General features: G+C 43.8%; 2 protein-coding genes across 4 annotated transcripts; one reads left to right on the top strand and one right to left on the bottom strand.

Moving 5' to 3' along the window:
• The first annotated feature begins 3654 nt into the window (after positions 1 to 3654).
• PPP1R14D (protein phosphatase 1 regulatory inhibitor subunit 14D) lies at positions 3655 to 13039 on the top strand. Of its 2 annotated transcripts, XR_015772934.1 has the most exons (5): positions 3655 to 4113; positions 8237 to 8332; positions 8518 to 8550; positions 10544 to 11499; positions 12012 to 13039. XR_015772934.1 is itself a non-coding variant. In XM_005522474.3 (4 exons), the coding sequence occupies exons 1-4, from the start codon at positions 3931 to 3933 to the stop codon at positions 10610 to 10612; spliced, it is 381 nt and encodes a 126-aa protein (XP_005522531.1). In that variant the 5' UTR covers positions 3655 to 3930; the 3' UTR covers positions 10613 to 11692. The 2 variants fall into 2 exon arrangements, 1 of the variants encoding a protein (XP_005522531.1); XM_005522474.3 differs by lacking the exon at positions 12012 to 13039 and having other exon boundaries at positions 10544 to 11692.
• A 2332-nt stretch (positions 13040 to 15371) lies between these two features.
• Positions 15372 to 27448, bottom strand: ZFYVE19 (zinc finger FYVE-type containing 19). 2 transcript variants are annotated; one of them, XM_005522473.2, is made up of 11 exons: positions 27241 to 27448; positions 26627 to 26748; positions 23974 to 24027; positions 23309 to 23469; positions 21952 to 22097; positions 20938 to 21052; positions 20188 to 20397; positions 19618 to 19697; positions 18801 to 18911; positions 17272 to 17414; positions 15372 to 15902 (listed from the first exon to the last, which is right to left on the bottom strand). In XM_005522473.2, the coding sequence occupies exons 1-11, from the start codon at positions 27292 to 27294 to the stop codon at positions 15830 to 15832; spliced, it is 1269 nt and encodes a 422-aa protein (XP_005522530.1). In that variant the 5' UTR covers positions 27295 to 27448; the 3' UTR covers positions 15372 to 15829. The 2 variants fall into 2 exon arrangements, with proteins under 2 accessions (XP_005522530.1, XP_087914527.1); XM_088058401.1 differs by lacking the exons at positions 26627 to 26748; positions 27241 to 27448 and adding an exon at positions 24942 to 25095.
• Positions 27449 to 27550: the final 102 nt, after the last annotated feature.

The following is a 27550-nucleotide window of genomic DNA, read 5'->3' as shown; positions in this document are numbered from 1 at the left end:
GATACAGTCACCTCTGCTGGCTTCACTGGTTTGTGTTAGCTATCACATTTTCAACCGCAGGGAAAGTGATTATTTTCTAAAGCAGGTGGAGAGTGGCTTCTGCTGTCTTGAAGGGAAATGTTCCTCACTAGGCTGGGACTCAAGGGAAAGGGGCCAACCTGGTTCTGTGGAAAGATGAGCTGGAGCCCTGTTGAATAATTAAGCACACACCACAGCCATTAGCTCAGGAAGAAAGAGAAGCACCATCTTAGGTCACAGGTGTGGGATGGAGATTACTAGCTTCAAGAATGGAGGAGTGTAACTGGATCTGACTCATGCCCTTGGATGCTCTGCTGCTCGGATCAATGTCACAGCTGTTTGGTGCTATGATGCCTGTGCTCAGCTTGGTTTGGTGGCTCTCTCTGGCACCACAAAGAGTCATAGAAGTCCAACTCCACAGTACTGAATTCTCTCCTCCTTTCAGAGGCACCTCACTTTTAGGGTAGGCCTGGAGGATCAGCAACCCCAGGTCACACACACGGAAACGGAGGCATAGTGTTTCTTTCAGTCTAACAATTCAAATGTGTTGGCCATGTTTAAACTCCCTTTATTCACCAGCATAAATGATATGCAGATTTGCAAAGGAAAGTGTCACAAACAGCTGCAGCAGGAGGTCCATTGGAGCTTACATGTGCACAACTCTTGTGAAAAAGCAGGTTGTCTGATTAGATGATTTAGTTGCCAACATATGTGTCTTCACTCCAGAAATTTTGGTCCAGGTTGTATGCCTGAGGCTATACGGAGAGATAACTAGGCTGAAAATAAGATTCCATCTCCCAGCCATGCCTGAGATAGCTGAGATTCTGTCCAAACAAAATGGTGAATGTCTTTCTGTCCCTTTGGCCACGTGAATGTGCTGTGATGCAAGCAAAGGGCAGGATGGGGTGCAGCACTGTAAAGGAAGTCTTGAAGCTACTTCTTTTTTGGTGGCAGCTGGCATTTACCAACACTGGCAGGTGGCTGGTGCACCCGTAGGAGATATTGCCTCATTCACGATATCCTCTACCTTGAATGAGGCACCCAGTCCTGAGCCTGCAGGAACTTCTACCACACCCTCAAGCACTGATCTTGCACTGGCTTTGCTTTTTCTTCCTGCTTTGATCATAGTTTAAAACAGTTTATTACTGGAGGAGGCCTACTTTATCAGTAAACATTTGCTTCTATATAGCCACTTTCTTATTACAACAAATTCATGACTAAACTGAAATGAGCCAAAGCAGGATGATGAACATCCTGTAATCTGGCTCATTTTGGCTTACAGCTTTCCTGAGAGGACCTCTGACATCATCCTCTGAACGTCTTGTTCAGCTGTAGGGTGGCACTGATAGAGCAGCACGAGGGCTTGTGGCCCTTGGCTTGCAGCCCTTGTTTATCACTTTGTTGGTACAGTACAGGCCCTGGGTTGAGTCTGAGTTACTCAGAGAACAGGCCTGTGGATCTTTTCAGGTCTTTTCAGGCATCTCAGCTCAAGTGAGGTTTCAACTCAGCAGCAGTTCAAGCTACTTGAAGAGCCACTAGAGTAGGTTATGTTCCCTTTTCCCTCATTTTCACAGCTCTCCTGTGACTTCTGGATCCTTTGCTTCATAAATTCAACCATGCTGGCAAAGTATTAACAGGGCAAACCCTACCTTTAATGTAGAGATTAACTAAACTGCTCAAGAGCACCAGAGTTAGCACAGGGGATAGAAGAAAGGGGCTTCCCTGCCAGCCCTTCAGCCACTGAAGATATTTGGAGCGACTCAGTGATAACAAGTAGCTTCTCCTTTAAGTCTGTCCCTCTTTCTCTGCTCTTAATGCCACCCTCTCTAGAGATTCTTGGGATGCAAAGCAGTACAGTTTTCCCCCTCTTTTCCCCTTTCAAATATGTCAGTCCTTGAACACCAAAATAGAGCACTTCTATTTGGAGACAGGAATGTATGTCCTTTGGTCCAGACTTACCTTGTGAATATCTGCCCATTTTAGGTCATATTAACCTTTGAAAAGTCAACAGTTGTAAAGACATTATAAGTTGTTCAATGGGTTTTACAAGGATTCCACCTCGTTAAGAATCTCTGAAGAAACTGCACTCACTATGTATGCTATGAGCCTCTCAACACAGATTTTTCTGTGTAACTTTGATCTAAATAAGGAAGTTTTAGGAATTGGATTAAGAGGAGAGATACTGCCAAGCAGTATATGAGGAAAACTGGGTAAAGCTGCTAAAATTACATGGCTAACAGTTGTCTTCTCAACAGAAGTTTTAGGCTGTCAGAAAAACAGAGGAGATAATATCGGTTTCAGGTATACTTTCATACTTTATTCTTCATGTATGTGAAAGCAAACTGCAGAACTTCCCATCTAAAAAGGAATTTCTCCCCCCCCCCCCCCACATTAAGGATTAAAAGAAGGGCTGTAACAGCCCTGCTCTTCTTTTTATCATCCTGTGTACAAGATTTTGCTGGTTGGCTGTACCACCATCCCTCTGGGGACAGAACTTTGTCAGGGGGACTGCCCCTCTGCAGACTGCCTCACGCTGCCTGGCAGCACCTTTTGGTGGCAGAAGGGTCAGTTACTTTTCCTTTGGCTTATCTAGCTCTTGGCCTCCGAACTGGAAATACCTTGGCTCCCGGCAGCAGAGGCTTACTTGCTTTTTCCACATGAGTCATGAGACTGGAGGTGTTTGATCTGCTTCAGGATGGAGAGTCTCGGTTTGTCCATGTGGTGGGGCACCTCCCTGGGCAGGCTGCTGGAGGGCTCTGGGAACAGCTGAATAAAGAGGGGTGACAGCATCTGAAGGGACACCCAGTACCAGATGTCCTGGCATCTGTAATCACAGCCAGTCTGATTTCTGTTCCTCTGAACACAACAGCAGTGTGCACTTCTCACACATATCCTTCTAAATGGTATAGGCCAATAATGCTGCAGACCTTTAACCAGCTGTAAAAGAACTGTAAACCATGCATTGATAATATATAGTCTGATAGCCATTTATGATGCCTCAGCAGGTGAACCTGTTTACCATGAATACTTTTTTGTGGGAAGGAGATGGTTCTATATCCCTAGAGAGGTCTTCCCCTGCAGTGCCATCTCATCAAATACTGTACTTTTTTCATAATATGAGCACAGATATTTTCTTTTATCCCAGAATTTCCATGCTCAAATAATTTCAAATTCATGTAATTGGGATTTCTACAAAAATTTTTGAGACAGCTGGAGTTAACCTAGAGAATATAGAATGAAAAATGGAACTGCTGAGCTCAGCTATGGGTTGCAGTGTCATTTCCTGACCTACTGCTGTAAAATAATGGATGAACTGCCGGATTCCAGACCACTTCTTATCTGTACTGGGTCCAGTGCTGTAGATGAAAATGCCAAATATACCATCTCAAAGGGAGCTAAACCCTGTAGCTGCAGGCAGTTTACTGAGTGTGAACTGCAGCAGGATTCAATGCATTATGTATGGATCAGCCCTCTGGAATTGCACATGCATGTAAGTTATGCCTGTAGGAAAACTGTAATTTAAAACCTCCTCTTCCCCACCTCTTGGAGCTGACTTGTGTTAAATATTAACAAACATGGTTCATCAATTCCCTGGTTCACTTGGCTTCTTTTAACAACAGATGTTATTACAACAACTCTGCCTGCCTTCCTGCTCCTGTCAGCACATCTGATGGTGAAACCCAAGAGTCTGCGGCTGTAACTCTGCCTGCAGAGCCTGGCTGCTGCCCCAGCCCTGGGCCACCCCTAACTCTCTCCCTAGGAACACCAATGCCTCCCACCTTTGGTGCCTGTAACTAGCTTGTGCTGGGAGACAGTGGTTGCAGAGAAGCTTTGGTTAAAGGAGACCAAGAAAAGGTGTGAGGGAGTCCAGAGGAAGGCGAGTTCCTGCTGTCTGAGGAGGAGGCAGTGAGGATGGCCAGCAACTCCAGTGCACTGCCCCGGGTGACTTTCCAGACACCAGAGAAACCTGGGGAGGAATCATCACACAGGAAACTGGGCAAGTTGACCATAAAGTACAACCGCAAGGACCTACAGCGCTGGCTAGACCTGGAGGAATGGATCAATGCCCAGCTGCAGGAGCTGTACCAATGCCGGGTGAGTAGCTGGGGGAAGTCCAATTGCTTGTCAGGTGAATGGATCTAGAGGCCCTGTGTACTGCCACAGATTTTTGTTTGCTCTGCCTCACTAGAAACAGTTCCTTGTCTTCAACTTCCAGCAGGTATCTCCATGCCCCCTCTGCAGCACTCTGACTGGTGTGTCAGCAGGCAGGGAAGCTTGCACTGATGCAATCCAACTGGCTTTGAACTGCCCGGTGCTGCATGTACTGAGGGGATGTAGCTATTGCTCAGCATGAGTAGCACAACCTAGAGAGATGTATAAACCCAGGATGATTCTTGTTGCTGAACTCCACGTGGTGAGTGACTTTGCAGTGAGCAGTATCCAAGCTAGCTGGGTTATAGTGATCAGTGTATCACTGTTCCTTTTTGACACAAAAAGTGAGGCTCTACCTGCTGTTTGAATGAGACACTTTGGAATGTGCTGTATCTGTAACTGCAGAGTCTGGACACGCTACTGGCAACAGGGAAGAATGGGAAAAAAACTCTTGGTCAAATGTAGAGATCTTATGCTTTCATCTTCACCAATCTCCAGAGCTGTCTCCCTTGCCTGAGCTTCCCTTTGCACTAGGAACAGTTCCTCCCAAATTCTTCCTGCCTGCTTGAGAGCTGTCCTAGTATGGAAGATCCAGGAGTGCGTACATCCAGCACCTGAATGGTATAGGTCTTTAGTTGAGCTACTGCATTTTTTTGCTGGGTTAGTGACATTCAAGTTCCATTGAATAGTACATTCAACCCATTCAAGTTCCAGCACTGCCTGGGTATATTGAAATTTTAACCCTGTACTATGGCTTCTATTCATTTTTTTGTCCTCAGATGCATGACACTCATGCTGGGTGCTTTCAGAAGCAATAGTGTTCTTCTGTGTTTGAGATAATCCTTTGGAGTCTGGTACAGTAAAAGATGAAAGGCTTTCCCCCATTGCACATCATGATCTCAAACCTTTTTTAAATAGCTTGATTAAGGATTTTGCTTTTCTCTCTATGGCAGTGGCTGATACAGTAAGCGAACACAGTTTTCTTGACCCACAGAGAAACTCCATCTTCAAGGGATGACACAGATGGGTTTAACAAATCGTGTAAAACCACTTATTTATGTCCTGGATGGGAACAGACTAAATGAATTGTCAGGCCCTTTCTGTCCTGTATTCTGTATTTGCAGCTCAGCACAGTGTTAAGCACACTTTGAGAGACAAGGAAATAAGAGCTGATGATTGCTTAGAGTCTTCTGCTCTGAGCATCAGCAGCTTCAAATTGCAATCAACAGTGAAGTGGACATGTTAGAACAGGCCAGGAATGGTGGGCTTCATGCTATTTGCCATGATGGTACAGAGAAATTTTTGCCTGCCCAGGCAGATTTTCTGGGCCTGAGAGCTACAGAATCATGTCACCTCCACAGCTGAAGACCCAGACTTCAGGAACTGCTTCTAAGTCTGTACTTATTATTGTTGTTGCTGTATTTTTTTACTGTTATAATCATTATTACAATGATTTTCTGTGTGACTGTTTCCTATTTGATATTTGTGGGAATGTGCCAGACTCATGCCATGTTGGGAGATAAAAATAGTTCATTTCTGTTTTATTTATGCCTTATGCAAAGAACAGGTAGAAAACAAATACGGAGAAAAAGGTCCTTCCTTCTGCTGCAAATGCATGTCTTCTCTGAAAAAGTATATTATTGCTTCTGTTCTGTTAACCAACTTTTTTAGATTTCCCAAATATAGCTTGCTTAGTAAAAATGACTAATCTTTTTATGTTATTTGTGAATTTCCAGTTGTTTTCTACAGCTTATTAAAATGATAATAATAAATTCTCAGCTGCATCTTAAGCCTCTTCATAAGGCATTATGAAACATGATACAGTGCACATGGAAGCAGAATCTATCAGCAGACCCAGTCAGACAGGCACAAAGTTCAGCGTGTCTGCAAAGTTCTAGCGTGGTAGTCCTGGTGAACAAAGGCTGTTCAAAAGAGTGGCAGTGACAATATTGCTTCCCACACATGCCTGCACTGGCATTAAAGGGACTGTCCCTGGAATTGGTAGGTCAGTTCACAGAGTCTGTTTCCCGACTGTTGAGGTTTGCTAGAGATAAGCAAGGAGAACGGCTGATGCTTTGATTAACAGAACATCTTGTCCTTTGGAGAATCACTACATTTTTGAAGAGTTAAATTTTTGGCACTTTTTTCCTGAGACAGACAAAAAGCAGTTGGTATGACCAGTAACATGACCCAATATGGGGTTCTCCATGTGCTATTCTTACTTGCTGGAGTGTAGAGACAGACCTTTACACTTGTAAAGGTGTCAGAAAAACAAGTCAGTTTATGACTTCTGTTTTCCAGAGAATTAAGTAAGAGCTGTTCACTGTCATCAGAGTAGCTGCCCAAAGGGGATTCTTTCTCCCTACTGCAAAATCCCTGCAGGCACAAGTGATAAACCCAGCCATGCCCTTACAGGAACAGATTGCTAGTGGATTGCTCTTGCTAGTATCTCTTCAGCACAACAAATTTCCCTGCTTCCTGAGGTATTCAGGCCAGCAAAAGAGATTTGCTACAAGGAACTACATAACATAATGCTGTACCAGGTCAGAGACTGTTAATAGGATCTCTTCAAATACATACATGTGTCACAGTAAATTACTTGTAATCACAGAGATGTCCAGCAGGCCATCCTGCTCTCCTCTGTGCATTGTGACAAGACTATTCAGTTGCCCTGCTTCTTTGGGTTTCCTTGTATCCATCAACTCCATTACAATTGCCTCTTTGTTACCTCTTACTTTGTTCCACCTGCCCTGGGCAGTGCAGTGTTCCTGGGTATCTTCCAGAGATTCAAATGCCAGCAAGGTTAGTTCAAACATCATCTCCTGATACAGGGAATGTTATGATATTTACTGTCACAAGGATTTTTTGCAACAAAACTAAGACTCCGTGATTTTCAAGAGGATTCCTTGCATATGGAAGCCAGAACAGCATCCACACTAGGACTAAAACTCACAGGGATTTCCTACCCTATCTTGCCCTCTCAGCCTACTCAGCTTCTTAACCACATACAGAATCAGACTGGATCAACACCTGTTCTAAAATGTCACATGTAAACTATTACTTTTAAGATTAAATACTGTGTGGGTCACTGAGCACTCTGGTTTATTATTTATTTGTAAGTTAGCTGTGTATTAAAGCTAAAACAAAGGCTTTCTACTTACTCTCTGGCTTGGTATCCGTGACTGCTCAGGAAAAGTTTCTTTTTTTCCTGTAAGTATTGCCTTTAGTGCTTTAGTGCTTAATGTTTTACATACACATCCATAAATGCCACAACCTGGCAACCAGGTACTGTGCTGTTCACCCAGTACCCTTATTCTGCTGATTACTATGCCAAAATATCACTAGTGTTGTGCTGTGATTAATTTTGCAGATACACTTGAAAAACACAGGCTGCTTTCCTTGCGGACATTTGTGAAGCTAAAATGTGTCATTGATAAAGTTTACAAATGTTTCCAACACCCCCATGCACTACAAGATTATTATTCCAGTCACCAAAACTTGGTGTCCCTCTTACATTAAAGGAGACTATTATATCCTTCTCATGTCTATTAGAGAAAGCTGGCAAAGTATTGTGAGGTCATTCAACAGCATAACTATTTTTCTCTCCATTACTGCAAAAAGCCTTAGTATAAATACAAAGTGGGTGAGTGTGATTAGCATAAAACCCTAAAATCTCCTTCTATTATTTATGCCTCTCTAAGATTAAGCCTGTTGGAGTTCTGTTTGGTGAACTCCTCACAGATGAAGGGTGTCACAGGCTGATGTACGTGGCACTGCAGTTTGATATCCTTGAAACGGTCTTCCAGTGATGGGTGATGATCCCTGAGCAATGTAGTGGTTGGAAAAGATGAAGAATGTGTACAACAGGATGGCTGTCACAGATACCACAAAGGGGCTGGAACCCATGCCCTCATTATAAGAACCTTTTTTGAGATTATTTATATCTTGACCTCAATGTTGCAGCACAGTTTTATTGTAACTCAACTGCTTAGTTCTTTAAAGATGGCCTCTAGAATTCTTAGAAGTTTGAAGGTTAATTAACTCTGGTGGTTCTTCTCCTTTTTAGCTAAGGGAGGAAACAGAAGCAGCAGCTCCTGAACCACAAATTGATCTTGAAGATCTCCTGGAGGTCCCTAATGAAGAACAGAAATTAAAACTACAGGTCAGATAGAGGGACTTGGTGACTTTAAGTTAGTGAAGTTTTCTTCATAAAGACTAGTGGGATATGGTGTAGAGTATAGGTGTTTGCAGTGTTGCATGATACTTTCTTCTGCCTTCCTTTTTGTAGGGAGGGGAGAATTAGACCAACTCATAAAATACTGAAATGATGACTCCTTGTTTTTTCAGGAAATCCTCCATGAGTGCTCCAGCCCCACAGAGGTGAGTAAAGCACCCTATAAATTTACATGTATACATGTTATATATAAATTTACATGTATACTATTCTGTTACGGTGTGTTTGCTGCTGCTTGGCTGAGTAGCCAAGACACTATCCTGATGCAGATTTGTTTAATCATAATGGGAGGTGTTTGCCACTTTATTCTGTGATTGTAGAATTACATATAAATGCACATGGATGAGCTGAAGGCAGAGCACTGGAGCAAATAAGGAATTATGCTTTACCATCAGAGGAAGTTCTTTCCATGTTTTGGACATCCTAAGCTGATCAGTCTGAGTTGCTATGTGATCGTCAGTGTAGAAAAGCCATAGCCAGTGACATAGCTCACATAACCATTTTTTACACTGTTAACTAAATGCGTTCTTAGCTTAAAACACTCTAGGGTTACGAGTGATACAAATGTAGAATGGCCCTTAGGTTGGACTGGGCAGATAACTGCTGAGCAGTGGTCATGTAGGTTAGTTTTACACATGGATTTTTTTCCCCCAGGTAACTTTACAAGTTTTGACTTTGAATTAGACAGTTAAATCCCACAATGATTTAATTCCAGATGATTGGAGGCAATACTGTGTGCATGCACCACACCGGGATTGCCTTTGCTGCACATGCACTGTATGTGAACATTCTGCTTACACATCATCCATCACACTTCATGTGTTGTCCAGCCAATGTGTCTGTGCAGTGATGAACATAAGAAATTGAGATAAATGCATGACTGAAATTCAATCACTGAATCACAATTAATATCACTGAAATTAAACTGGGCTGTAGCAATCATCACAGATACTCTCCTAGCAGGCATTTCAGCAAAGCTGGCAATATGAAATAGACTGTCTGAATGTCATATGTGAGGCAAGAATCCCACATTCCCAGAGCAATAACTGAAGAGAGTTTGCTCTGCTAAGTTATAAGCCATGAAAGTGTCTTGTGGACAGCACAGTATCTGCTGAATACAGATACTACTGCCGCATTGGCAAAAACACGTACTTTCACCCTGGGGATCTTGAATCCAGTCCCCTTGAAAGATTACAGCAATCTAACTGCAGAAAGCAGACAAGACAAGGACTGACGGAAAAGGAATGTATAATCCTAGGCATTTACTTCCAGAGCACATTGTGGCAACTTCTGATGACCCAAGTGAGGATGCTGAGCTTCCACACAGCACAAATGGTAACAAACTGCAGTACTTCCAGGGACCTTGCCTAGTTACAAGAACATGTAGCTATGTCTTTGGGTAAGAAAGGCTGCGCACTTCTTTATGGTGATGTTACTTGCCACGCAAAGGGTAAAGTTTGCACTAGTCACATTGCCTTCTGCTTGTAATAACCAGATAGGCTAGTTTAGTTCATAGTCCCTGGCTGTGTCAGCAAAGTAGTCAGGGTTTGTCTCCATTAACTGCCCATCTATCTGCTCTGCCTGTCCTCAACCCCTGTGCAATGTTCCCATTAGTCCTACATGTTTTGCTCCACCTCTTCTCTGCCAGCCACTTCCTTGTAGAACTGGCACAGCTCCAGGATGGTTTGTAATTCACAACATGGAGCTTTACTGGTTGAACAAGAGGGACAGCTTGCTTTGCCCTAGATTGGGAGGGCAGCAGAAGTGGGCAGGAGGTTATGGTGGCAACAGGAAGCAGTGGAACCTAAAAGAGAACAACAGCATCCTGAGGTCATCTCATGGTGGGAAAAGCAGGTATCTGGTATGAAGAGGGTCAGGCTAGCTCCTGAGGAGAAAGTAAACATGTCTGTTCCAAAGGGAGATAGGGGAAGGGAAGCAGAGGAGCTTTTAGACCCTTCTCATCCATCACAAGGTCTCCTTTCCTAAGCTAAAAGATAGGTTTCCTCAGTATATGTCAAAATTCTGGTTTCTGCTCAGTGCAAGGGCGAATGTGGGGATGATGGAAATGCCATAGTACTGTCTGGGCTGGTGAGCGCTAGAATTAATACGACATCCTTCTTCAACCAATTCTTATTGTAGGACTTCATTACGGAATTGCTTAGTCGATTGAGAGGTCTCCGGAGAGTCACCAATCCTCAGAAGAAATGACCTTGCTCACATGGAGAGCCCAGCTTTGGTTATAAGGAAATGTGTATCTTCCTCACAAAAACCAGGATCAGCAACAGAACTTCTGAATATGTTTAGGACTTATTATCATTGAGAAACATCACCAAGTTTGTGAACTTTGTACCAGTGGTTTGAAGTCTCCACTCCTTCCAGATCTACACACACAGCAGGGAGCTAGATTGTACATTTTCCTTATTTTTAAAGAGTGTGTTAACCTGAGGAACAGGACAAGATGTCCCTCTCCTTTAGATTCTTCTAGGAATTTCCATGCTGGCCAAGGAGCACTGAATACAATTCTCAGGAGCTCATCAAGACTTCTTTTTTTGTCCACTGCAAGGAAAACAAGGCATTGGTTATCACTCATTCATCAACATGGAAAATCAGCCACTGTTAAGCTGCACCTCATTTCAGTGTGGCTTGGACCCAACTGTGATCTCCTGCCTGTTACTGCTGTACCTGACTCTACAGCATTGCACGTACTTTGTATGTCTTATTACAAAGTATGTGCCTCTGTTACTTATGAAGGTTGGACAGAAAAGATATGATAGTTTGAGTGCACCTGGCCTACTTAAGGGGAAGTTTGTGAAACAGCTGCTAAGGCTAATGGCTGATTTTTTTTTTCCTTTTTGTGGAATTTAAGACTTATGACTTAGAAGCCTTTTCTAAAGGAACAAGGTCTGGAAATTATTTTTCTCCTAGTTTAAAAAGATGTTGGAAAAATACTCAATTTTGTATTAAAACAGAGAAAACCAGCCATGCACTGCTTGATTTTGCTCTCTCTTTAGATTCTAAAGAAAAACTGAAGTAAGAAAATACCTGCTCCCAACTTCCCTTCAGGGAGCATCTTGGAGCAAGTCTTTTGCGGACAGGTAGGTCTCACAAACGAGCAATGAAGTAGGACACTTGAGTGTCCACAAGAGTAGTACCTTGCTGCACAAACTCTTCTGGCTACAACTAATGTTTGCCTGGAAAAATACAGAGGAAACTACATCCAGCCTCTCAGCAAGTCAGTAACTTGACACATGTGACTAGGAAATAAGACAGCAGATGGAAGCTGATTGCTTAGGCAGCACACTCTCACATTATGCACTGTCCCTACAGTGATGCCTGCCATGCAAACACAAGAGACGAGTCTGAATCACATCCAGAGGGGCTCCTATGGAGCAGAACGCGCAAGGCCAGCTTTTGAGTATATCTTTTGTTTGTTTGGTGAGCCGGGGCAGAAGGGACCAATTATGGAACCAGAGGGACATGCAGGTTAGCTAACAAAGACAAACAAGGAGTCTTGGGCTGGACCAGTAATATCTTAAATGCATTAGTCTTTCCATCTTTATCAGCAGCAGTGATGACTATGATCTTGTTCTTCCCTCCTGTTTTCCAGGTGTCAGTGAACAAACTGTGGGTTGTCCTCTAAGAGGACAAAATCCAAGCTGGAGTAACAACTGTGATGTAAGGGCCTGCTTCCTTTCACATGCTGTTCTTGTATGTGACTGGAAGTTGGCAAGCCATGGACCTCATATCTTGTTCAAAGGCTGCTCCAAGATGTTCTAAGCCTCACCCACTATGCTGGAGTCTGGAATGGTCTCTCTTTATCAGGGCTGATATCTATCTATGGGAGTCCTGGGAATGTGCCATTTTTGGCTTAAATAGGGGCTAGCAGGACATGCCTACCCTCATGAAATCTGAACTTTTAAGTAAAGTAACAACAAAAAAATTAAATCCAGAGCTGCAATGGTTGCAGATCTGGCATTGCTTATAGATGACACCTGCTAAGACATATAACACACCCCTTGAGGAAAGAGAGCAGCATATTAACAGAAACCTCTGAATACTGTTAAAAACAGACTAGGATCAAACAGAAGTTCAGGTGAAAGATCTAGGTGGACAGGCCATTAGCTGACTGCCCTAAACTAGAGATGTAATTAGCTACAGCACACTGTAGTATAGGAGTTCAGACTACTTACATACCCCACCAACAGGCTTTGTTTTATTCTGCTGAGCTGCAACAGCACAAAGACATGACATGCTTCTCCTCTGGTCCAAGAGAAATATTTTCTCCCCCCAGGCATTGTTCTGTATTTTCTCAATATGGAGGGATGCAAAAAGAATTTTTGTCTGTACTTTAGGGTAGACATTGTTAGAACCAAAGACAAAGCAGGATCCAAAAACTCTGCTTGACTGAAGATGTCTTTATGCTTATTTGGCCTTCAGCTGAGCACAGTGAGATCAGGTGAGCAAGGCAATGTGTGGCCAGTGGTAGATGATTTCTCAACTCACTGGTGCAAAAGAAAAAGCAACATAAGGCAGAGTAACTTCTTTTTTGTCTCGTTCTTAAACAGTAGTAAATCATACTTGGTTTGATTTACATTTTGGCTGTTCTCACACTAGACCACAAGGACAGATTAAAATCAGTGCCTGAAAATTTTTTTTACAAACATCTTCCAGTTAACTTTGCTGTTTCTCTGCACCACCACTAGCAAAAGTATGTAGATACTGTCTAAGAATGTTGCTTGAAAGGAACCCTCTTGATAATACCAAGATAACTCAATGTATGAAAGTTCCTGAGCTTTTATAATTTGAATTCTTGCTGGAGTGGAGCCTACATTTGATAATTCACGTACAAAACATTTTGAGAGGGAAAGAAAATCTCATGACTTCCTACAAAGACAAGAGCAAACAAGTTGAATCTCTTTCTGCAAGGTGCCAAGCTACCTTCTGTCCTTGAATAGCTATGACTGAAATTGATCTGGCCTGTCAGAAATGGACTGATTACCAGCATCTTTGTTTACCAGTACCTTTTCAAAGACAAGGAGAGGGAGTAAGCAACACAGCTAACAGTGCACTGCCCAGTTATAGGTCATGCAGCATTCCTCTTTCACAACACAGATGCAGCTAGGTGTGCTTCTTGCAGACTGCCCATCTGGATACCCCTCTGCCCCCCCTACAGGGAGTTCACTGAGGCAACAGCTACAGTGGGAATGGCTTTTCAGGGGAAAGTGATTAGGCTACTACTAAAATGGCCCATTACATGCAGAAAGTACAGCAGCCACAAAAATGTCCATTAGTGGTGCAGGGAAAGCAGCAGGATGTGTCTGTATTACTGAAGAGACTCTTCCATGTATGACTAAGTTCTATTTCAGGTAATGGGTTGGGTGCATTTCTAGATTCCTTGGGATGGCCCCACAGAAACCAATCTGGGAATCTAAATAAACTGCTTCCGGCTGCAACCTGCTCCATTACTACTGATGTGAAACAGGGCAGGGCTTACAGGACAGAGGCTGCCTACCTGCAAGGGAGCTCAAAAGTTTTGTTGTTGCTGATGAAGCATTCAAAATGTTGCAAGTATCATACCAGCTCAGACTAATATTAAAAAAACCAGCAGCTGTAAATCAAGTAATAAAATTACTATTAACTGCTTGGAGAAGACACAGGCTGAAGCCCAAAGCAGTGGATCAGTTTAGGAGAGAAATAAGAACAGATACTTGCACCTTCCCCTGCATATGTGAAACATGAAGGATTTAACCTCAAACAGAAATGGGCTGTCTTACTATCAGACTAATTATCCATGTCAAATAGCAATGAAAAAGTGTCACTCCTATGATAACATAAAGAAAGAACAGCATTTTGTTCTGATTTTTAAGACTGAAAGCTCCTCAGGGCTGTAACTTACTTAAATTTTGTGTAACACAGGGTTAATTGTGAGCTCTTGCATCAGAACAACTCAAGTAGTTTTTCCATCTGCCTGTCCAAGGAGACAGGCACTGGTGAAACAAGGGTTGCCAGGAGAAAGAAGATCTTCTACAGAAGTCAGGTTTTTCCAGCCCTTCCTAAGAAAAGGTTTTGATGGCACTGCTGGACATGCTTGCCATTTTTAGTGTGTTAACCTAAAGCATTTCTATTCTACGTTGTTTGAACCAGGTTTCTGTTGAAGAGTCTGATCCAGAGCAGCACGTTAGCAGAAACCCACCTTCAACAGTGGTTTAATTCATTTGCTGTCCTCTGACCAGAGGTGCAGGTAAACACTGTTTCATCACTTCACCTCGGAGACACTGACCTTAAGCATGGGGGCAAGGCAGACAGCTGGGAGTGGCAGTGTCAAACCAGACAGGCAAGATTCATTGGAAATTCCCTGTCAAGAGCAAATCCTTTATTTTGTTGCAATTGGAATTTGTCAACCTCACAGAGCTCTCTCAGAAGTCACATCATTTGTAAAGAGCTCATCCTGATGGAATAACAGAGTCTGTTTACAGCCAATTTAGTTGGGTATTTGAAGCAATTCTGAGTGTTCTGGGCACTGGTAAGTGCCACTTGCATCTGGATTGTCTCCCAGGAGGGATATGGACATGTGCAACTGAGCTTCCCTTGTAACCACAGAAAGAGCATCACACAGGTAACATCCTACCAGGGGACCAAATAATAAAGTCAAATCCTCCTTTCAGACTAATACACAACTCTTTCAGACTAACGTGTTGCTCTTACAGACATGACCTTGGCACAGCCACTGCAGGCCACAACACTGTTTCAGTAGCAGACTACCTTTTCAAAGGATCCTTCCTTTCGAGTCAGTGAGCAGCACTGCCCTACATCTTTTCCAGTCATGCCACAGAAACATTTTTGATGACTTCACTATTCTTCATTTCTTTTCCTAAGCCACTTGACACTAGGACTAACATACCATTATAAGAAAGCAACACTTTGTAAAGGGCTATCAGCATATTCAGGAGAGACTTTAACCACAGGCCTCTGTAAATAACTTTTATTATGTTTTGAAGTTCTCATCACACAAGTGATCACAATGCAGACATTTTTCTCAGTGCAAAGTGCTTTGCTGCCTGTTGAACCAGTGCATAACCCTGTTAGTAAAAGCAGGAAGTTATTTATCAGGCAGTCAGTACTGCCTTAAACACAAAACTTTACTGCTACCCACATTGCTTCACCATCTGTATTTATGGACTTGTATCCACCTCCTCACATCAAAGTCTCATTTATCCCCAAGCATGCACAGCAAACCCTGCACTTCCCAGGTGTATTTGTGAGAACAAAGTCACATGCCCTCCAAGCCTCTCTCAGATTACAGCTCATCCTTTAACTGTCCAAAACATCACCCGTTTTGGCTGCAAATCCACTTGGATTCTTCCATCTGGCCGGCTCCTCTGTTTTCCCATTCTCCAGCTCCTTTTCTCTCCATGAAGAGTGTGATCACTTCTGTTTGCAAGGAAGATGATAGCGTGAGGTTTGGTGGTCCTTCAGGTCAAACTCCTCATGGCCTTCCCTAAGAAGTAAACAAAGTGTGGTCAGAAGTAAATACCCAGGCCAGGAATCCCTCCTTAGCCACTGCACAAGATATCACCCAGCAGCCCTTAAAGCAGAAACTTATCCCAAGGGCTGGCTGTGAGGACCTGACTGGCAGCCATGTGGGATAACTACTTAAGATATTTGCTTGTAACAGAAATTTCTGAGGTGCTTTCTGAGAAGGTCTGCTCATCCTTGTCAGCTGGATTTGAAAATAACAACAGGTCCTTCTGTTTCTTTCCCTCTTATAGAGATTCATGTAACTAACGGCTCATTTTCATCACTGTGTCTGTGATTCCAGGGACATTAGCAACTGTGACAACAGACAAAATGACAGTCTCCTCCAGAAAACTCTGGAAAATAACTGAAAATAATGTAGTGTATTGGCAACTGTCTTAACCACACTCAGGAGCAGGCAGTGCTGAGTAAGACAGCATGTGGCTGATACACTCACCAGTTAAATCTGCTTTTACTGATTTTTGCTGTCAGGTAGTTTTGTTTGTATGCTTTGTTTTTAATAATGTAACATTGCCAGTCATATGTTTTCCGAAAATTTCCCCCCGCCCTGCATTTGCATTTCCCTACAAATACATTTGCAGGAAATGAGAAAATGTGCACAAAAGCATCTTTTGTTATACCAACCTCATTTTTAGCAACCTGCTGTCTTAATGTCATCCAGCACTAATCTGAGAACCCAGCCAACTACCCAACAATTTTGAGGCATGAAAAAAGAGGGAAATCACAGAAGCTGTTAGGAATAGCTTTGTATTCAAAGGAATTAACCCTCCAAATCTGAGACATGAAAATTTTGTGAAAAATCAAGCCACGCATGTTTAAGAACCAAGACTACAGCTGCTGCAAGGTCTGACTGGTGAAAAAAAGCTCACACATACGTATCTAAACAACGAATTTTTTAATATGGTTTAGGATTGCAAAGTCTCAACCTAAGAAAAGCCTCAGTAATTCATATTATCTGATCTCCCCCTTTAAGGGAATCCAGCCCAGGTCATGCATCAATGGCATTAACAAGCCATAGGAGTCACTGAACAATGGTCTCATTTATCCCATCCCACATAATGCAGCTCATCAGCTGCTCCAGAGAACACTCAGACAATGTGCCCAAACATGCACTGAAGCATTTCTGCCTAGGACCAGTTTACTCCCTGAAGCCTGAGACAACTACTGATCACAAGAAAGTACTTCTCTAACACCTAGCATTCAGCTCAAATCTGGATTCCTCAAATCTTGCCTCCTACTTCCTGTTTTTCTGCCCAATGAGAAAAACATACAAGAGGGGCCAAGCTTATCTTTGACCCACTTCTCAGATCCAGAGGAATTGTGATACTCACCAGAAACAGCGCTGGCAGTAGAGGTCCCCATCACAGCCGTGGCAGCGCAAAGTGGCATCTTCGTTGCAGATGCAGCACCAGGGTAACTCATCCTCATCACTATCATCTGCCCTTGCAAGAGCTGAGGTGGCTGGAGTGTGGCTCTAATTCACACAGAAAACAAGAGACAGAGAGTTCAAACCCCAGCACAGACAATAAAGGACTTTAACTGTAATGCATGATGGCCACAGTGACCTGTCCCCAGTCCCCACAGTTTCCTCTCTGTTGATGATGAGTCTGTGAGATGAACCTGCCCAGAGTGCAGGGACAGGCTCCATATGTGTCTAGATTGCTAAATAAAAACCCAAGGTACTTGCTAGAATTTGGGTTTGAATCTATGTTGCTTGGAACATAAACAGGTATTCAGCCTCAGTGTCTACAGTGACACACACCTACTTGTGTGTGCTAAGGGCATAAAGCCCAGATATTCTGGCAGGCACCACAATAATACCATGTGACAGACAATTCCTGCTGCAAAAGCAAAAGATCAAACAGTTTTGCTGAAAGGGGCTAAGTGGGAAGGGAAAGGAATGCGGAGGTGGGGGTGTTGTTTTCTCACCATTGTAGAAAGGTAACTACAAGGGACAAAGGAAGTGCTTTGCCAAAAGGCCACTACTATTCATTTGTATCTGAGGCTAGGAGAAAAAGATCTTTTGAACCAACTATGGTCTCCTTCTCCCTTACAGAGAACTCTTGTAGAACAGAAAACACACTGAGACATAGTGCCTGGACACTGGCAAAGGCAGCCTCCTGACACAATCTTTTCCTAACACTATCTTTTGGATCAGTAATCCCAGAAATGCAAGGTGTCATACCTGAGATGGATGTTTTTAATAATGCTTACAATTATGTAATTTCTTCCACTGGGAGTAGGCCTGACAGGTGCCTGTGAGTCACAGGTGCATCTGGCTTGGAATATGCATTAGAGATCATGTATCTATTTCCATAGTCGGCCAGAATCCACTCTGAGCATAGGATGTCGTGCTACAAATTCCTTCCTCTGACATTATATGAAGACACAGACAGTAGAATACTATCTAGAGGTTCTAGTCTGCACATGCTGAAAGCACTGGTAAACCTCCCATTTACTCTGGTTCAGATTGTATGATACTAGACCGCGGCCTTATTGACCTAATTATACATATATATATATGTATAATTCTCTAATATCCATACTGTGAGGTGTCTTACCAACTTCTCTTGATTTATACAACACTGTAACATTCAACACAAAGCCAGCCTAAAAGGAATTGTATTCCAGGGAACAATTCCTTTTGTAAGTACAAGGATGATTCACAGCTGAGCTCAGAGCTGATCAGCCTTGCAGAAGCTGCCTGGATTGTTTGCTCTGGAGAAACTGGTTGATTTTTTTTTTTTTTTTTTCTGCATCAAGCCTAGGATACAACAAACTTTTGCTGCAGAACTGTACTCTCCTGACACCCTGGAACATTCAAGACATCAATTCAAGAGATCCTGACCAGTTCACTGACCTTTTGCTTTGCTTTCTTACACAGGTTTTGTTGTGAGGGTCCTGGTTGGGTGGTCTGATCTGCGGGAATGTTGAATCCACTTGCTTCATCCAGGGCTGCTTCCTCTGTGAGCTGGTAACAACACAAAGCAAGAAGTCTCTTGTTTCAAACAGCTGGGAGCCTCATTCTAGGCCCTAAACTTCCTGTGCTTGTTGCTTTCATGCAGTAACAGGAGATGACAAGTCTGAATGCAGCTGGTGTTACCCAGACAGAGGTAAGCTCAATCTGCACTTGGAATACTGTGTGTCCATTGTGGACAGTCTGCAGCAGCAGTGGCCTGAAGCTCAAACACTCTGCTTTGCAGTGCAGCTAGCAGGCCCTCAGCATCATGCTAATCACACACATGTGACATATCAGACAAATTTAATCTCAGGTGTGCCTGCAAGACAATTCAGAGACATTTTAGTGAGAAATGTAGGTGTAAGCTGAGCTACACAGCACATCTCATCATCCATGTTCTAACTGGCTGGAGGAAAACACAGAACAAGAAGTAGTGAGGCAATACCAGCAAAGTGTGGTTATATAGGAGACACACACAGACCACCAGCGACACTAAGCATGAATGACAAAGGCAGTGTGACAGACTAGAAATATTGTTGTCAATTGCCTGTCAAATAGTTGAATGGCCCCTGGGAACTGTTATTGGAAAAGCACTAGGAAAGTAAGGAAATTAAACTCTTCTCAGGTACAGAAACACATCCTTTGTACGCTCACCAGGTAACACACACGAGGCATAACCAAGAGGAAGAAAAACAAGGCCACAGCTGCCCCTTCTGACCTGTTTCAGCACTCTGCGAATGGCCTCCTCCTCAGCCACTTCCTCATCACTGTCAGGGAGCTTATACGTTTCCAGTGTAACTGTAGGAGTAAGAAATCTGAGACTGTAACTCACACCTGCCATATACCAGAGAGAATTCTTTGTGGTGTGAACTGGCTGTGGCATTCTGGCTCTGACCTTTTAAGGTGCAGATTCCTCAAAAAGGATGTTACTGTTTATTTTTAATACTTGGATGAGAGAAAGAAAAGATCCCCACCAAAACCAGAGTTTTGGTTTTAAAAGTTTTGTTAACCTCACTAGAGCATGCTAGAATTATTCCAAAGAAGGGTGCAAGACAAAGCAGTCTTTGTGCAAGACCATACAGTCCCAGCCTTTATCCTCAACTTAGATCTTTCATATTGATTTCATGACAAACCAACTTATACAACTTTGCAGACAACCCAAATATCAGTTTCTTGCAGAACAATATCATTCCTCTTGCAGAGGAATGAAATGGATAAACACTAATAAATTATTCTGTCATAGCAACTTGATTCCTCTCCTGGCACTGTATTTTTATCTGCTACCCACCTTTCTCTGGGTCCTCGCCTTTGAGTGCTGCCAGTCTCTTGGCAACCTGTAGGATCTTTTCCTGCCTAGTGTTCTCTTCCTGCAGCTCAGCAGCAGCTTCTGCCAGAAGTTTATTCTTCTCTTCCTCTACCTGTTTTGGGTCCAGATTTGCAAGGCAAACACAATCTTCACTTTCCCGATTGAGATCATTCAAACTTTGGCTACTAACAGCTGCAGACAGACACACAGAACACACTGGTGAGTCAGCAGCAATGTTCCTTGGGTACAGAAAACATGACAAATAATGCTATGAGAGCAGCTTGCTGCCCTCCATGAAGCTGGGTAACAAGAGGAAAAGGCATGCCAGTAGGATCTTCACTGTACATGAAGAAAATGAGCTAATCTGTGGCCTACAGTGAGATTACAGAGAAAGCAATGCAGCCAGGAACGGTATGCCAGATTCTGATATTTTGTAACAGTGCACAGGTGCATCAGGAGAAGCAATAGCTCCTCCTCAGGGAGGAGTCACTTTAGAGAAACAGTGAATCCGAATAATACAACCCTGACAAGAAGGAACCGTCTCCAAGCAAAGACACTGAGACCCAGTGTGGAGCCAGATGGCTGCTCTTGGTCAGTGTGGGGGATTAGAAGCGGAAGATACGGACAAACTCAGCTCACATGTAGAGTTACATAGGGAGGCACAAATTCCCTTTTCAGCATAGCACATACATTATTAGACATAAACAGGTCTTCAGAAGCCAAAACAAATACCTGGAGGCTGAACTCTTGGTCTGTAATGCTCATCAATGGCAACCTCCTCAGACAGTTGAGTTAACAGGTCATCTGTCTTCTGGACCAGACTTCGAGTATCGGGAGGTTGGTGTACCTAAGAAACCAGGGGAGTGTGGGAATAGGTGAATGAGAGGAAAGTGGCATACTCAATCAGAGGAGAATTTTGGCAACCAAGATCACCCTAGATGGGAGCAGCATACAAAGCTGCTTCCACTGACACTGAGAATCTCAGTTTAGAGTTATGTGATGTAAGATTTGTAAGTGTTTCACTTTCAGAGGTGCTGAATGCACAAAGCTCAAAGAGCAGTCACCCTAACATAGCAAAGGGCTGCTGAATGTGTATGAATGCATGCTGCTGGATCTGAACTCCAGCTCTGCCACTACCTCCAGTGTAAACAAAGTGCCATTCTCAACAGTATCAGCCAGCAGCTCCACAGACCAGAGACCTATGACACCAGCTGGGCATGCAGCTGAAAGAACCATCAGGAAATGGTATATTGCAGGACAAGACCATTCCTATAGGCATTCAAGGCATATATCCAACTGATTCCTCTGCAACCTCAGACAAATCAAACTGGGCTTCCATTTCTGGAAAAATTAACAGGCTTCTGCCCAGCTGGTATGCAGTAACAACTAGAAGATGTAATTAGAAGGTAGGGCTAGTGAGTCTCCAACACAAGCAGCTCTGAGAAACTGTGACCACTCAGGTACATAAACGAGTTGAGAGTAAAAAACCTTAGCATCTATTGTTAAAAATATACACAGGAACTACATCTGGCATAAAGGAACATGTTGCATTCAAATTGAAGCATTGATCTAGTAAAGGCTGGTGATTTGCTTCTGGAGCAATGACACAATCAGGAAACAGAGTTTTCTGAAGGAAGCTACCTGGACACAAGAAAGCTGAAGAAAGAAGAATGGTTAGCATACTGTGTCACCAGTTACTGTGTCAGCTCAGAATAAATTGCTGACTAAAGAGCTGAGGGAGCTTACAGGTCTGGGAGCTTGGGAAGGAGGATCTCTCCCCTGCAGGACAGCCAACCGGTCCTCCATTTCCTGCGTGGATGGAACAGGTCCACGGCCATCCTCCTTCAGGGCTGCCAGCCTGGCTTCAATCTCAGCCTGAGTAGGGATGGACTCTGCAATTCACATTAACCCAAGGGAGGAGATTATTCTGTTATTGAAAATGAAAAGCTGCACGTTTTCTTCCTTAAAACTGTATTTCTCTCTGGAATCAGACTCTGAGCACCTCAGAAAAAACCTAGCCCAGCCCTGACGTGAATGAGGGGTCATACTGCAGTGACTCAGAGACTACCCTGATGCCAACTGCTATCCCTTTCTTCCAAGTCCTTGCCTCCTTCACAGTTTATCTATATTAGGGTGATGTCATATGGAAATCAGCTGACTTGGGATTCTAGGGACAGGCAGAGAAATGAATGTCATTTATGCAATTCAGTCCATTGGTCCCACATCTTCTAATGCAATCCCAGCCTTATCAGACTGAAACTCTCCCCTGCCACTAACAGACAAGAGGCAATGGTTCAAGTTATTCCAGGGGAGTTTAGACTGGATATTAGGAAAAATTGCTTCACAGAAAGGGTTGTCAAGCACTGGAAAAGGCTGCCCAGGGAAGTGGCTGAGTTACTATCTTTGGAGGTATTCAAAAGATGTGTAGATGCGGCACTTTGGGATATGATTTAGTAGTGGACTTGGGAGTGCTGGGTTAACGGTTGGACTTGATGATTCCATGATAACCAGGTAACCACTCTGAAAAATGTTGTTCTTCTTTTAGAGACCACATATAACATTTAAAATAGTTTATTCTCATGCAAACACCTCAAAGCAGTCCAAGAACCTGACAGCTGTGGACTGGGATGAAAATCCTTTTCCTTCTCTGTGAGACAAGGCTGGTCAGAACATAGTCCCACAGAGGCTAGAACTGCTGTTGCCCAAGACAATGACTCACAGGAAGCCTGCTTCAAAATAGTTTGGCCAAAGACTTTAATTTCATTCTACTCCAAGTGGGTTTGACACAGGTTCTTACCCCAGAAAATGGAAAATGAGAAAGTGATTTTACAGGTAAGACACTGCTCCAAAACTGAGTAGTAGTTTCAAGAGAAACCCCAAGAAGCAAAATGAAACTGGAACATTGATCTAAAATCATTGTAGAAGTTGGCCATTGTGGCAGCAGAACTTGGATGCTGCTTGGATGCTCTGTCCTATTTTAAGCCTTCATCTTCCTAATATCACAGCCTCTTAAAGCCCAGCACTTCCCCGTCCCTCCAGGTTCCTTGTTTCCCAAATAGTAGTGTTTCTACCCAAGGTATTTATGGTATTCTCTAAAACTCACTTGGTTTCCTTTCCTCCCTGAGCCTCTCCAGTCTCTCTGCAATAGCTCTATCCTCTTTTGAGAGCCCCTGGTATCTGTAGCCTGCTTGACCTGGTGGTTTTGCAGCTGCCTTCCGCTGGTCTTTCAGCTGGTTTTGTTTAGCCTCAAAAGCTGCTACACGCCTGTGACAAGGATGGAAAAAAATACATGACAATTGAGAACAGGGGTTTTAACCTGGAGATAAGAAAACATCCTCTGTGAGCCCAACAGGCTATCTCAAGAATGCCAGTACAGAACACAAACGAAACCAATCTCCAATATCAGCACAATAAAGTACTCCTAAGAATAAGGAAAACATTAGCTGACAAGAAAAGCACACCTAGAAGCACTTCCCAGGAGACAAGGAACATTTCACCACAAGGTTCCTGTTCCCAAGCCAACACTGATCAGCCACATATAATTGCAGGCAGGTGTCTGTTCAGGAATCTATTCAAAAGTGCATACTCCCCACCCCTCCTAACAAACTAACAATCAAAACAGCAAAACAAAAGCTCCATCCTTAATCTAACTCTGAATAAGCAAATACCCACACTACAAGCCCCACTCTTGATGGTATCCACAGGAGAAGAGGAGGGCCTAAAAGGCTCATCTGCAGTAGAAAGAATGGCTTGGCAATTGCAACTCACTTTTTGTAGTTTTCTGGTGGTGACCATTTTGCTGAACTGCTTTGAGATCCTTCTCTGAAAGACAACAATGATTTCTCTGAACTCAAGATACTGATAATACTTGACAATACTGACAATCATCTAGTCTCTCAACTCAAGAGAAATCAATAGGTGTTCCTTGACCTCTTGGTATAGCCCCTTTCTTAACCTCATTAATACTGACAGGAATCAGCTTATGCAAGGGATTAAGATAATATAGCTGTCCAGGACAGTGGGAGCCTTCATCTCTGTCCTTTGGTCCAGTTGTTTTGCATTTAGACAGAATGTGATTTAATAGCAGTGATCCAAAGGAGGTGGGGCTGAAATACCCTTGCCTCCCACAAGGCTGCACCTCCCAGTCCAGAGATTAGGTAGGGAGTACTTAGGTAAGACTCCCAGTGTAATTAGCTTCCATGCAGCAGGACACTCTGGAAGGAGCTGGAGCATGCAACAAACACAGAATTATATAACATACAAGTAAAACAAAGTGCTAGGAAAATTATATAATAACATCTTCCAGGATACTTGAACACTGCACACCACAAACATGTATAACTCTTCCACTTTGCTGTGTTCAGGCTGAGGGACTAAACTAGACACTTATGTAAGATAGTTAGCATATTTTATTCGTTCTTAGAAATCACAGCTAAGGCTGATATAGTAATGACTGAATGCAACATTGTTAGAACACTTTCCGAAGTTCTAAGGCTTCGATTCTGAAAGCTATTTGCAACTAAGAACAACATATGCAGCTTACAGAACTGCAGCCTATGTGTATTACCTGCAGGATAGGACACCATCCAGAGGGACCTGCTCAAGAAGATTCCCTTGGGAATCTCATGAGGTTAAATGAGACAAAGTGTGAGGTATTCCACTTGGGCTGGGGCAACTCCTGGTATCAACACAGGCTGGGGGACAAAAAGATCAAGAGCAGCCCTGCCAAAAAGTACCTGAGAGTGCTGGTGGATGAGAGGCTGGACATGACCCAGCAATGTGCACTCACAGCCCAGAAAGCCAGCTGTGTCCTGGGCTGTATCCAAAGCAGCGTGGCAAGCAGGGGGGATTCTGCCCCTCTCTTCCTCTCTCATGGGACCCACCTGCAGTGCTGCATCCAGCTCTGGGGTCCCCAGCACAGGATGGACATGAACCTGTTGGAGCAAGTCCAGAGGAGGCCACCAAATTTATTAAAGGGATTAAGCATCTCTCCTATGAGGAAAGGCTGACAGAATGGGGATTATTCAGCCTGGAAAAGAGACAGCTCCAGGGTGACCTAACTGCAGCCTTCCAGTACCTGAAGGAAACTTCCAGGAAAGATGGAAAAGGACTTTTTTAGAAGAGCATGTAGTGACAGGATAAAGGGGAATGGTTTTAAACTGAAAGGGCACAGGTTTAGATTAGATACTAGAAAAAAATTCTTTACTTGGAGAGTGGTGAAACACTGGAACAGACTGCTCAGAGAAGCTGTGGATGCTCCATCCCTGGAAGTGCTCAAGGTCAGGTCAGGTGGAGCTCTAAGCAAACTGGTATAGTGGAAGGTGTCCCTGCCCACAGCATAGGGCTGGAAATAGATGATCCTTAAGGTCCCTTCCAGCCCAGGCCATTCTATGATTCTATAATCTACCTGCTATCCAGTCAGGGAAGATTGTTTTTCTGCTGTAGCTCTCTAGTGCTGATATTAAAACGATGAGAAAAAAAGACCCAGAAGAAACATCAAGACAGGTGGCCCTGTTTTCTTAATGGCTTTGAAGTTGTGAAGGGAAATCAGAAAATTTCCAAACTGGAAAGACAATACTATCTTCCCCTATTTTCAGCAGCCCATGAAGATGAAGACCTTCACTAATGAGGCTCTTCTCCTTTAGACACCTGCAGAGCCAGAAAATTCCTCCCTTGCTGGTAAAATTTCCTTGCAATAGGAGAAAAGTGAGGAAAAGGAACAAGAGAAATGCAAGAGAAAAAGGAGGACACAAGATTTGGTTGACAGAGGGATTCTGGTGTACACCTGTGTTCTTGTGTTTGTTTAAGTGTATAATCCTGCTGCTACTGAACTACATGTTTTGTTTTCAACAGGAAGTCTACTGGTTATGTTTGCAAATAATTTTGTTTTCTTTTAAAAGCAAAAATTTTATAAATTTTAGGCTACAAAACTTTATGTCTTCAGGCCACACATAGCAGAGATCCCTCAACAAGGATTTATGTCATTGCTTGCCCACAGAAGTAAAAACACTTTGAACATCTTATTGTCAGGCTACTCAACTATACACATCTGAGAAGACTGCCAGAACTGCTAAAGGGGTGTAGGTTTCTGGGCAAAAACATAGTGTGGCTTAACCTCAGCCCATCTAGTTAAGCTGTCCACAGGAATTCAGTGTCCATCCATGAAGATTTAAACCTGATGCTTTCAAACTACTTTGTCAACCATAGAGAACAGGCACTGATTCCTCTTTTAGGACTGCAGAGCTCATATAACAACAAGTTCAGAGATGTCCTGTCTTGGAATTCCGGGGTACAGGCAGCATCATGCAAATATGGAAGGCAGAGCTCTCCTGCAGAAATCTGCAACACCACATGGAACGTAAACTGAAGAAAAAAAAAAAGCAGGAAACTGTTTTCGGGTGAAGAAACACTCCCGTCTTACCCAGTTAGTTTATCATGGCACTCCTTGCAGACTTTCTGCTGAGTGTTTCCACAGCGGGGAACAACAGCACTGAAGCTCCGGCAGCCCGAGCAGAAGGACCGTCCGCAGTTCTTGCAGCCACACTGCAGAGACAGGAGAGAGGGGCAGGACAGGGCTTCACCACCTCGCCACCACACCCCCCTGGCGGGCCGAGGCACACACAAAATAAACCTGGGCTTACGCTGATGTTTTTGTGACTGAACTGTTTCACCAGCTGCTGCTGAAGATACGGAGACTCAAGAGTCTCGGAGCACCAGCACACAACTCCTGCTGGGAGCTGAGTCACCACTTCACTCCACAGTATAACGAAGTGTGTGTATGAATTGTCTGAGACCATGACAGAATCCTGGATTAGAGGGATGGCATTCAATGACTTTTTTTTTTTTTTTCGCTCAGTAATTTCCTATATTTGGAGACATATCGGAACTAGGCACCACGAGAGCTCAGTAAGCAAGGACAACAGCGCCAGGATGCTGGCGGGGAAGCGTGTTCCCAGTTCCCTCCTCAGACCCTCGCACTGCGGGGGAAGCACCCGCGGGACCGGCCCACTCCTGACCCCCCGCAGCCGGACTTGCCTCTTTCTTGAAGACAGAGAACTTGGACGCGCACCCATAGCACCGGCTATCCATGGCGCTACGGCCCCGGCCCGCCCTCAGACACGGCGCTGCACCCTCGCTGTGCCAAGCTCCATGATCTCCCCGGTGCCGGTGCCGGTGCCGCCTCAGGCCCAAGGACCGGCGGCGAGCGGGGCTGTCACAAGCCGGGAGGCGCGAACATCACCCTCCCGTCCCCTCAGCACAGAGCTGGCGACGCACGGCCCTACGGGAGTTGTAGTCCCTTGCCCCGCTCATGCCGCCTTCAGACGCCAGGGGGCTCTCCGCGAAT

This window comes from Pseudopodoces humilis, chromosome 7 (assembly GCF_049639895.1).
Source record: "Pseudopodoces humilis isolate 2021_Gansu_Grassland_sample_001 chromosome 7, ASM4963989v1, whole genome shotgun sequence".
NCBI classification, from domain to species: Eukaryota; Metazoa; Chordata; class Aves; order Passeriformes; family Paridae; genus Pseudopodoces; species Pseudopodoces humilis.
The sequence above is the reverse complement of the archived record's forward strand: the minus strand, read 5'-3'. Positions and strand labels throughout refer to the sequence as shown.